The sequence below is a fragment of the Hydra viridissima genome, unplaced genomic scaffold (assembly GCF_058129835.1).
Source record: "Hydra viridissima isolate aposymbiotic clone 2 unplaced genomic scaffold, HvirCarnegie_v1 scaffold_2, whole genome shotgun sequence".
NCBI lineage: Eukaryota > Metazoa > Cnidaria > Hydrozoa > Anthoathecata > Hydridae > Hydra > Hydra viridissima.
This window is the reverse complement of record NW_028324301.1, coordinates 21,357,719-21,370,231: the sequence shown is the minus strand read 5'-3', so window position 1 is coordinate 21,370,231 and position 12,513 is coordinate 21,357,719. Positions and strand designations below refer to the sequence as shown.

The 12,513-nt window shown below is 27.0% G+C and overlaps 1 protein-coding gene and 2 long non-coding RNA genes across 16 annotated transcripts; 2 read left to right on the top strand and 1 right to left on the bottom strand.

The window, feature by feature from the left end:
- Positions 1-875: 875 nt before the first annotated feature.
- LOC149892424 (prefoldin subunit 6-like) lies at positions 876-3,517 on the bottom strand. 2 transcript variants are annotated; one of them, XM_090079453.1, is made up of 2 exons: positions 3,419-3,517; positions 876-1,320 (listed from the first exon to the last, which is right to left on the bottom strand). In XM_090079453.1, the coding sequence occupies exon 2, from the start codon at positions 1,304-1,306 to the stop codon at positions 923-925; it is 384 nt and encodes a 127-aa protein (XP_089935579.1). In that variant the 5' UTR covers positions 1,307-1,320; positions 3,419-3,517; the 3' UTR covers positions 876-922. The 2 variants fall into 2 exon arrangements, with proteins under 2 accessions (XP_089935579.1, XP_089935578.1); XM_090079452.1 differs by lacking the exon at positions 3,419-3,517 and adding an exon at positions 1,432-1,553.
- LOC149892423 (uncharacterized) lies at positions 1,514-5,378 on the top strand. 12 transcript variants are annotated; one of them, XR_016449995.1, is made up of 5 exons: positions 1,532-1,759; positions 1,939-2,148; positions 2,326-2,770; positions 2,944-3,822; positions 3,936-4,271. It is a non-coding gene; the product is annotated as an uncharacterized LOC149892423 (long non-coding RNA). The 12 variants fall into 12 exon arrangements; XR_016450000.1 differs by lacking the exon at positions 1,939-2,148 and having other exon boundaries at positions 1,514-1,759; positions 3,792-3,822; XR_016449999.1 differs by lacking the exon at positions 1,939-2,148 and having other exon boundaries at positions 1,514-1,759.
- Positions 5,379-6,748: 1,370 nt separating this feature from the next.
- LOC149892422 (uncharacterized) lies at positions 6,749-9,164 on the top strand. 2 transcript variants are annotated; one of them, XR_016449916.1, is made up of 3 exons: positions 6,749-7,083; positions 7,166-8,053; positions 8,188-8,509. It is a non-coding gene; the product is annotated as an uncharacterized LOC149892422 (long non-coding RNA). The 2 variants fall into 2 exon arrangements; XR_016449914.1 differs by having other exon boundaries at positions 7,166-9,164.
- The last annotated feature ends 3,349 nt before the right edge of the window (positions 9,165-12,513 follow it).

Genomic DNA, 12,513 nt, shown 5'->3' with positions numbered 1-12,513 from the left:
ATATACTACTCTAACACTAAGTAATAAGAGTCACATTAGTATTACACAGCTGTATGTCACTTAATTTCTACATAACCCAGGCTTTTTTTGAATGATATTGGTATTTTTGTAAAGTTCACACTTAATTTATTGGTCAAATTTATATATAAAAAAAAATTAGAATGAATACTCAATTCAGTTTATATAATAATAATAATAATAATAATAATAATAATAATAATAATAATAATAATAATAATAATAATAATAATAATAGTAATAGTAATAATAATAATAATAATAATAATAATAATAATAATAATAATAATAATAATAATAATAATAATAATAATAATAATAATAATAAAAATAACAAAAACAATAATAATAGTAATAGTAATAATAATAGTAATAACAATAACAATAACAATAATAATAATAACAATAATAATAATAATAATAATAATAATAATAATAAAAAACAATAATAATAATAATAATAATAATAATAATAATAATAATAATAATAATAATAATAATAGTAATAGAATAATAATAATAATAATAATAATAATAATAATAATAATAATAATAATAATAATAATAATAATAATAATAGTAGTAGTAGTAGTAGTAGTAGTAGTAGTAGTAGTAGTAGTAGTAGTAGTAGTAGTAATAGTAATAATAATAATAACAATAATAATAATAATAATAATAGTAATATATACAACTAAAAAAAAAAGAAAAACAAGGAATCAAGGTTTAAAGATTTTTAACTACTTTGTGCAAAAAAATATTGGTATCTTTTAAAAAAATAGTTGTTGTGTAAGATTGCTTATAGAATAAAATTGTTTAATGATGCTAATGCATAGCGCTATCTAAAAACTGAATAAACATTTTTGAAATTTACTTGTATTCTTTAAAGAGAAGAATATACAAAATTTTAAATTTTGTTACTGTGATTTTGCATTTCAATCTGCATTTCTTGTTGTAATTTCAACAAAGTGTTTTTTTTTTCTTCTTGTTTCTCTTGGATTTCTTTGATAGATTTATCATGCCTTGCTAACTCAGTTTGGATATAATCAATTCTTTTTTGCACATTTAGTTTTGATTCTGATAAATCTTGTTTAACTAAAACTGGACCAACTAATTTAAAAACATTTGCATCATCTTCAAGCAAGTCTAGTTCATCCTTGACAATCTTGTTTTCATTATACTGAATGTCTAGTTGTTGACGACCAGTTAACAATTTTTGAATATCTTTTTGCAATTTTTGAAAAATTTCAACTTCTTTTTGGAGATACTTTTGAGCTTTTACAGTAGACATTTTGAAAATGTTATCTAAAATATTATACCCATATATATATATATATATATATATATATATATATATATATATATATATATATATATATATATATATATATATATATATATATATATATATATTACCTAGCAGGCTTAAAATTTTGAAAGCATGTTATCGATTTGTATCACTTAAGCTCTTTTCAACGTGGTCCGTCTAGAGGTTTTTTTTGAAAGTCGCAAAGACCCGACTTAATGATGGATTTTCACGGTTAAAAGACGAAAACATCTCTTAAAAGGATGCCACTACGCATTTATTGAAAATAACAGAAGCTACAAACAAAATTGCTAATTTAAAATTAAAAAAGTGATGGAATCGGATAATGGTATCTTAGAAAATAGATACAGAAATGATGGCATCCAGAATGGTACTGAGACGAAGGCAGTAATGATATTAGTGAACATGAATTCCAAGGTTATTAAACGTTTTCTTCTCGTATTGCGCTTTTAATAATGATAAAATAATGCTAACAAAAAAAAACAACATGAAATGTAAAATAACTTAAAATATGTTCACTCTAAACAACTTCCTTATGCAAAGTCAATTTATAACTGTTGGAGTTTATATTCAGTAACTAATATCTGTCATACTAGCAATAAAGAAAAAATATATGAAAGAAGGAAATTATGCAATAAAGAAAAAATGAAAGAAGGAATTTTAAATCCTAGCGAAATTAAACGATTGCTTCGGATTAAAGTAAAAGAAACGTTTGAAAATTAAAACTCCCCTTTGAATAACAGAAGATTTTTTCCTAGAAATAAAACTATGAAATCATATATTGTAAAAGCACAACAAAAGTTCAGGTATATTTTATACCTATTTAAATATATATTTTTTAACCTTAGGTTGATAAAAGATACCTATTTAAATATATACTTTTTAACCTTAGGTTGATAAAAGAGTTACTAAGCTGTTAGTTTTTATCTGTCATAGAATGCCTATACACTAATGTTAAATCTTATTTAAATACTTGTGTTTAGGTTTTCTATGATAGATCAAGATACTCTATGATAGATCAAGAGTATCTTTTGAAGAAAATTAACCCTTGCAAAGAAACTGATCCAACAGTTAATATATTTTTTTCAACCTAAATGTGAACAAAAAGTTGAGGTTTGTGATGCTGGAACATTTTTCTTTGTTTATCAGACATGTTGGCAAAAAAAGCTAATCAAGCAATATGGAAAGAAATTCTTCTACTTGATGCCACATCTTAATACATGGTATTTTCTGCCATTGTTCTTTGCGACAGTAAAAAAAATGTAGGTTATCAATTTGTAGCTACATTTGTAACTGGAAATGAGACAAAAGTTTCAATATTGGAAGTATTAACTGTTTTGAAGTCAAGGAGTCCATTTTTCCATCTATTGTATTGCATGACAGACTACTGTAATGAGGAGATAGATGCACTTGAGGCAGTTTTTGTAGGTATATTAAGTTAATTATTATCTTAAAATATGAAGAATCAAAGTTAAGTGGTTCAAAAGTTTTGAATTTTGCAATAATTTTTCATTTTTACTGACTTTGCTTGTTATGTTCCGCTTCTACTGAGGTTTATATATGGTACTCACTTTAAAAAAATTTTTCAAGAAAATGTTTAGGTGCACATGTTCTGATTTGTAACTTTTACAGAGAGGATGGGAATGTTGGGTAAACAAAAAAATTAATGGCTGTTCTAATCATAACGTTGAAATACTTGCAATGTTAAGACACATTCTAGAGCATGGAATGAAAAGGAAATGAACTTGGTTATAACCTGTTTTATTTCTTCTGACTATTGGGTTGCTAACTTAATTAAATCTAAAGAGTATATCTCAAGATACTGGCTAAACATTTACATAAGATTAAGATTAGTAATTTCCGTATGGTAAAATATAAATTTATCTGGAATTTTATAACTTAGTTAAAAGGCCAGTTATAAAAATCAAAGTAATATTGAATTTTTTTTCTTTTTTGATATAGTTCCTAGCAGTTTTTAATCTTATACTCAATATCTTAACCACTTTTTTAAGATGTGCTGTCATGTCCTAGTAAATGGATAATGTAATGCAATAACTTATTTGAATTTAGGAATACCTTTCTCTTTAAATTTTTGTTGGTCATTACAACAACTCCATTTTTTACTCCAGTATTGACACTTGCGGTATCACAGATTTTATTTTTAATGCTTTCTCATAATTGATATTGGTCTAATACCTCAGCTATTCCGTTAAATAGTGTTAATACCTCAGTTATTCCATTTAATAGAGTTAATACCTCAGTTATTCAATTAAATAGTGTTAATGCTTTCCCATCACTGAGAGTTAGTGCAGCTAAGCAAACTTCACAGTTCTGATTTTTTAATACAACTTGCATTTCTTGTGCAGAGCCCAGTTTTCATTTATAAGAGTTTCTTCAAAGTTCTGCTGCGTTTTCTGTGATTCTCTAACAGATGCCTTATATATTACAGGTTGAGTTGGTGTAGGGATTTCAATGCCATGGTAAGATAGTTGCTTGCAAATTCTTGCTGATTTAGAATAACTTAGAGTAATCTGTTTTACAATTTGAAGTACAATTTTTGTGGTAGAGCATTGTTTTGTTTTTCTTTTTTTAGAAGGAGGCTCAACACTGTTGACAGTATAATACAGCCACTAGTAGCATTCTCTGAAGTTTCTAAAGATGTTGATATATTTGATGCAATTGTTGATGCTACATTTTTTATCAATAAATTACTTCTTGGTGCATTTTGTGTAACATTTTTTGATGGATGCATTCTTACTTGTGTTGTTGTTACATAACCAACTTCTCCTTATGATTTAATCTGTATTTCATAAAATTGTTTATCTTCATTTGCCAACCAAATGTCATCTGTTTTTAAAATATTAAACACTTTTGTAAATAAAATTTGATTATTTACATATTTTGCAAATAAAGTTATCATATTGATTAATGCTTCAATATTCTCCATTATTGATTTTTCCTTTTATAAATGGAAAATTTAACTTTTCCCACAATTTTTAAATTCATTAGCTGTCACTTTAAATCTGCCATTTTTAGATTTTTTTATTTTGAGCAAGAAAGTAGGATCATTGACTACTGACACTGATGACTGCTGTTAAAATTTTCCTTTCTGTTATACTCTTTTGGTATTCTGTCAAGTTTTTTCTCCAAGTTCCAGAATTTTTTTCAACATCTTCCCTGCTCCTCATATACGACATTTTCTAATATACTTAATGATGATGAGAATATTGTAAACATTCCAACCACCTCACCAAGTTCATGTAAAGTTGGTGATGAATCAATGTTATACGGAGAGTGTTAATGACTCGATGAAAAAAAAGGCTTATAACAACTTCAAATCTTTCACATATTCGCGATATGCTAAATCAGATATAAAAAAAACTTAACATGTCGACAAATCATCAATTGGTACTAGAGATATTTGTAAAAATTTAGCAAAGGTCCTAAAGAGATTTTGGCACCAAAAATTTTTTCTTTCGTTGATCTTATATTCTCAATTTTTTATAAGTTCCCTTCCCCTACTACTCCACCCCCCCCCCCCTTTTTTTTTTTTTTTTTTTTTTTTTTTGTAACATTTTAAAGTCTAAACAATCAAACTTTTTTATTACAATCTTTGTTTTCATAGCGTTAGAACAACATTGCAACAAGATTTTAATAAGTTGAGTTTTCCATGAAACGGGAGCAGCAATTTTGGTGTTTACTAAACCACAAAAAATCTGTTTAAGAAGTGAATTATTTGATTTAATTTACAGATTCAGATAATATTTTACCTTAATACTTACTGTTTTATGGGGATGGATGTGGTAACGGAGAAAACGGTACTGGGTAATTATCAATAGGGGAAAGATGGATGACAACAAAGTTGGAGTGTGGAAAAGACAAATGAGTGTAGTGGTCATACTCAACCCCTGGGCTTCAGGACATGATTAATAGTTTAAAATGTAGACACTTTGCAATATTTGTATTTAAGATTTGACATTGTAAACAATCTGTTAAATATTAATACAAGAGAACAACTCTATAGTTGTTAATCTTCAATTGTTAATAACTTTATTTTTAAAAAATTGTCTACGCAGTATTACAAAAAACTATTTCTGGCAGAAACCTTTAGTCTATCAGTTTCGCCAGAACTACTGGATACTACTATTGTCCAATTTGAATTGTAAAAAAAACCTTTTAGCAAAATATATAACAAAAAATCTTGAGTTTTCATAACTGATGAGAGGTAATACATTTTATAAGGAATGCATTTTTTTTCTTATTTTCTAACATTAAAATATGATGGAGCTATCAAAGACAGCGCTTTTAAAAGAATTTACAGGCCACTGTAGCAGCTTATACTTTAATATAGTTTTATTAATCTTTTGGAAAATTCAGTCATCACTATTACCAAGCCATTTACGTAAATATACCAAGTGCAAAAATTCTGGGCCGTGTTTTGATCAAATTTACGGTATTTTTTACGGACTCAGCGGAGTATCAGTTGACAGACGAAAGCGTCCCTCCTTTTGAGAGATATTTTCGTCTCTCAACCGATTTTCAATAAGCCACAAAAGTTTACGGTAGACAATATTCTTTCTTTTTTTAAAGTTATCTCTCAAGATTCTCACCAAAGTACCCTTTTTTAAAAATACATTTCATCAAAATACATTAGTTTACCTTGCTAGGTAAGTATTTAGGCGCTAATCGACTTTCTCTCCTCCCCCTTCCCCCTTGTTTGATAAGCATTCAAAAGTTAATTTAAAGATAAGTTAAAGATAACCATTAAAATTATAAAATCAATTTTTGGTAGGATATCAAATTCACTATGAAACGTTTTCATAGTGTCATTTTTATATGGAATCAGTAAAGTTGTTATGTTTTTGTTAACATATTTTTATTTTTGTTACTCAAAAGAGAATGCTGTTGGACTTTAACTTATCTTATCTTTATATATATACAGTTTTTATTAAATTTGTAAAATTCTTCTAAGGAGTTTGATTTTCCTTTATTTTTAAGTCAGGCCAGTCATTTCTGTTAATTTTTAAGTTAGGCCAGTCATTTATGTTAATTTGAAGAGAAACTTGAATGATTTAACTTTAATAAAAATTATAAATTATCAAAAAAAAGGGTTAAATCATTTAATTAATGTTGCGTGTTAGTGTTTGAAAAATATGAAACCGTTATATTTAATAATTTATCTTGAAAAAGGATTAAGAAAATCTGTGAAGATTAGCCACCAGAAATCCCGATTTACTAAAAAAACAGTATTTATTAGTTCCGGTTAATCTCCTTTTATTGCTTAGTCCGTTTTCACGCTTCAATCAGAAGATCCGTTATTTCTTTTCATCAATAAAGCAGCTTAATTCTTTAATCCAAACTATGGAAACGGACAGTTCTATATTAGCAACAAACAAGAATCGTGCAAACAACGTGAACTAAAAAAGTTAGTTCTACTACTAGCTTTACTTCTTTATGACAAGGATATAGAAAGGAGACCATTAATATCATCAGCAAATTCTAATATTTACCGTTATTTTCCAGCAAATATTGATAAAGTTTATAAAAATCGTAAATCCTTTTATTAAAACAAACAAAAAAAATACTGACAAATGCAATATTGATTAACTATGCTTCTTCCGTAGAGTCTTTAGAGTTAATACTTTATGTATTACGCATTTTTATAAATAATTAAATTCTTAAGAAAACGCATGTCATCGTAAACTTTACTTCATTTGATACAATTATAAAAATGAAAAACAGTAAGTATTTGTATTGTTTTTGATTTTTTTAAAACCTTTTAATGTTAAAATTATATTTTTGCGTTTACTTTAATTTGGTTAGGCGCAAGCTTCTTGATGGTCATATTTGTTATTGGAGCACAAAGTATATTTAGTGCGCAAGGAAACCCTACGTGGCATAAAGAAGAAGTGATATCAGTAAGACAATGTCGTAGAGAGTGCAATTCAGATTATGAACAATGTCTATCTATTATTGAAAGTGTAGCCTCAGCTTCTCATGGTATCAATGAAAAATATATATGCTTATATGCCTCGATGCAATGCCAATTTAAATGTGATATTCAAAAAGCTTTGGATTAAAATGCTAACATAACTAACTTAAACTAGCTGGTTTGTATACTTTAAAACACAAATAATTTATTTTTTAGATATTTCAAAATGTTGTATATACGTAAAAATATAGAATTAATTTTCGTTTCGATGATGCACTCACACACTCTTAACATTTAGGAAGTTTTGAAATCTGATTTTTTTTTTGTTTTTTTTTTTGCATTAAACAATCAATGATTAATATTTTAATGGGGTTGTAACCAGGACTTTTGTAGGGTTTGCAATAGGGCAAGATTTGTAAAACATCTTCGTATTATCTTAAGAATTCTTTTTAAACATTTATAGATTGTCAATACTAAGCAAATGAAATATTTCAAATTATGATGGTGATTTATGTTTCAACTTATTAACGTCGTTAAGAATATACTGTATTTGTAAATTTCTCTCTTAAAAAAGATTATGTAAAACCTTCACAACATATTTTAATTACATATTTTATTGAGATATTTTGAAAAGATATTTTTGAAAAGATATTGACCGTTTCCTGAAGCACCTTATTGCTGTTATCCTCAAGATGAGTTTCTAATTGTCATCATCTTAAAGATAAGTCTGCAATTAACGTTATACTCAAGATGATTTTCTAATTGCATTTATCTAGAAGGTATTTCAAAAATCTTACTAAAGAACTGTTGTGAAAGATTTCCAACATCTAAATACTTTTTTGTAATTTTTTCTTACTTTATTCTAATGAGCAATTCTAGTCTTTTGAATGGATTATTAAATTTGAAAATGTAGCGTTATACGTATCCGAAAAAACTGCGCAAGTGAGAGCAAAAGAAAAACTGCGTAAGAGGGAGCAAAAAAGAATAATGCATCAAATGAATGAGCTCAGCTTAGATGTGTCCCTTGAAAAAAAACTCTTATGAGAGAAGATGTTTCGTCGGATAAGAATTAGCTTATTTTTGTAAAAACATCAGTGTATTGATTAAATATTATTTATAATATTTATCAATAACAATGATAAGTAGTTGTAATTTTTATAGTTATAAGCAAACACAAAAAACGCACATTGCTATGATTTCATAGTTAAAAGCACACACAAAAAACGCACATTTGTGTCTAAATACAATATATATTAAATATACGTCTTATCAAGGCACTTTTAGTATATAACTTTAGTGCAAATTGTTATTTATCATAACAATTCTTGGATTATCATCTAGCTTCACGTGATATTCGCAAATTATGTATAATTTGATGATTCAACTATTTTCTTTAGTGTATAACAATAAATGAATCAATTAATGAAATAAAGTTTATTAGATTTTTGCTTAAAAATGTGATAAAATATTTCTTGTATGTTTAATAAAGTTGATAATTTGATAAACAATTAATGTTTTTAGTATTAAATTGTACATTACAATAAAAACGTCCATCGTTGTTGGTAATAGCTAGAAAAAACGTAAAATCAATTAAAACTCGCAGTAATTCTGTGTTCCAATTTAACCAAAAAAAGTTTGTTGCAACTTACCCCGTAGGTATCATGAACAGTGTAACCATTCTAATCACGATACCAACCAATGTATAGAATTATTTACCTATTTCTATTTTTTTTACAAGCTTTTTGTGTTTGAAAAAGACAAAAAGCTTGTAAAAAAAATAGAAGTAGGTTTCTCCAGATTTCGTTTGTTCGTATAAATTTGTTAGTTCACAGTAAACCAAAAAAAAACCTTTAAAAACGCCAGAATTTTATATCGAAAAAAGAAAAAAAATTTAGTATATTTTGCAATTTTTATTTTATTAATGTACGATTTTTATAGCTGACGTGTTATCGCTATAGTTATATTACAGCTATTATAATATAGTTATATGATGTCAAAACTTTTTAACAAAAAATAATTCATCGTTTAAACGGCACTGTTCCAACTCGCCCTGGTTTCCTATACACAACCAGTTGCTGGTGAATATAATAATTATTATCTGCAATAATAATTTTTATTTTCATTATTAGTCTGATTGGTTTAGAACAAGGTTTTTGAGCAGCCTTGTCTAGCGCTGCTGCTTTTAATAAAAAAATTTTATTTTGCAACCTCTTTGTCAAAGTTAACGTTCCAATAAAATCATTTGCTTTATATCCCCCTGTTGACAACCACAAACAATGGTTTTAAACCTTTTTTTAAATGGTTTCAATGGTTTGTACAAATCTTTAAAATGAGTTGCGTGAAGGTCATTTTTAGAAAAACTTTATGCTACTTTCTTAAAATATTCTTAATTTTATATTCTTAACCTTTTACTGCATAGTCTGTCCTTAAATTAACACTAGAAGCCCTAAATTTTTTACATATCTGTAAACTCAAAAGTAGATCAATTGATCCAATTTAACATTTATATGTATTTATGCTTGTTTTTTTATTGTTTCAATGTATTTATGAGTACACAGCTAAAAATTTGATAGTATAACACATATAAATCTGTACATTTCATCTGCCAATTTATTAAGTGAAAAGTGGAATGTAAGTGGCATTGAACTTGACTACTTTCATAGGTTTAATAGATTTTCTCTAATACAAGTATTTTATTAAATGAAATCCTTAACAAAAAATTTTCATGGAAAAAAAACACAAAAATGTTATTTTCAAGTTTTCGTCATGGAATCCTTCGGTTTTTTCAAATCCATGGTATTTTAATCGGCATATAAACACCATGCAAACCAATCATACATGAGTTTATCACGCAACATGCAAATTATTCAAATTAAAAATTTCAAATTAAAATATCATTGAGTTTTTTTGATCTATGGAATGCTATCGTGAAATGAGATCAATAAATGAAATCCGATGGAAATGTTAAAAGCAACAGCTATATTGCTCATCAAACAGTACATTTTGACTTCAGAATAATGTTTAATGCATATATATATATATATATATATATATATATATATATATACGCATTAAACATTATTCTGAAGTCATACATATATATATATATATATATATATATATATATATATATATATATATATATATATATATATATATATATATATATATATATAAGCATACTGCATATAAACGCAACCTTAAAAAGTCATTAAATAAAGTGTCAGATTATCAGTATTTTAAATGTGAAATATTTGATTGTATGGAAAGATTATAACAAAAGATAAAAAAACAATAGTTTGGAACTAAAATAATAGAAATGATTAAAATCACAATAATTTTTTTTTTCAAAAATACAACAATTTATATGCTGCTGTTCTTTTCAGCTTCAACAAATCAAAAGGATACAATAAAGTAACAGTATATATCAACTGGGCAAAAACATTTTATTATTTCTACGCTTTGTTAATAATTTACATTTTACGTTTTGAATAATAATATATAAAATTTTTTCAATTTTGTCATTTCGCTTGAAAAGTCCGTCAATTAACTGCAGACAATTTTTAAAAAATAGTAAAAAAATACCCAATTAAAGTTATCATGACTGTATACAGCTTTAAGCTAAATTTTTGCAATCTAAGCAACCATGGGACTCATGGGAACACAACTTAAACCCATGAACCTATAAGGTAACATTTGGGACCTGCAAAGAGAAAATTGGTACCCATTAGATAACCATGAAATCCATGATGTGCAACAAGATCCACCAATAAAAAAGCATAGGAACCCATGTTTTTTATTGGTGGAACTCCATAGAATTTCATGAGATTTTAATGGAATAATACGTAATATTTCCGTAAGGGGATAATTTTATCAAAGAAGAGTATTTTATCATATTTGAGTTTGCTTTTGCCATGATATTGGACGAATTGCTTTCTTTAACATCTCCTAAATTGTTTACAATGACATTTTTGTGATTTTCTCGCATAAGAATTTTTACCGATTCATTTATCCAGCAAACTGCAAGTCGAAATTTTGAAAAAAGGGCAGGAGGGCGGCGAATTAAATTTGAAAATTGAGAGTGCTACTTTTGACCCTTGAAGTTGAAAAATTCCACAGAAGCCTCTCATTAAAAAGTATAATTTTCGTCATATTTTTCATTTTTGTCATATTTTACATTTTATCATCACGCACAGTGCGTCGAAAAAAGGATCAATATGGAGTTGTATTTATTTCTTACTTTTAATTTTTCTGCATTTTTCACTCTGCAACAAAGCCGCATGTAATAGTTAATTTTTTTTTTTTTTTAAGAAAGAGCGGAAAGGTGACAAAAGTTTTCAAACATACACTATTGTTATTATTCTCGACCTGCAAACTACAAACTCAATCTAGATGCTTTCACCCTGTTGTAGTTTAAAAGTATCACTAATGTTACCTTTGATATAATTTTTTGATGAGATGCATCAATTGCGTTTGCACTGAATTTAAATCAGTTCCAATTTTTTTTAGCTTAAGAGAAGAAATGAGTTAAAGATATTTTTTTTAAAACAGTATTGCAAAAAAAAGTTATCAAATATTAAATCAGTTTTACTCTTCTTTTCTAAATAAGCATTTTGTAATGATTAAAGTAGTTTGTAAAAAAATACATTTGCTCTGATTGTCAACTTGTTATTTCGAATCTCAATTTCACCACTGCGTTAATTTTTTCTTCGCCCCCCCCTGAAAAAACTTACGAATGATACAAACAAAAAATCTCCCAACTCCATCTTTTGGGGTATAAAACTAGAAGCGTTAAATATTTTTTTTTTTTTGCATTTGCATTTGCATTTGCATCAAACAATTGATGTTTGGAATTGTCAATGAATCATTTTTTAAAGGTTTATAGTGAAAGCTGAGTTTTAGTGGAAACCGGTGATTTTGTAGCATTTTTCAGATGCCACTGAACCTGTTCTATCATCATCTGACATCCTCGTCCAAGCAGCTACGTCTCAATCATTTTATAGATTGGCGATGAAAGCAAAAAAAAAGTCGAATCTTGCCCACAGTCAAAGAAAATTATAATCTTGACCGGAAAATAAAATCCTCAACAAACAGCGAGAATTTGTAAAAGGAATAAAGAAGATCGCTGCTGAAAAACGCTAACGAAGCGTGTAACAGAAGGAATCGAATGTGATTGACAATGTAAAATACACCGTCAGCAAAAAAGAGAAGAAGAAGGCAACAACATGGAGCGGTGACA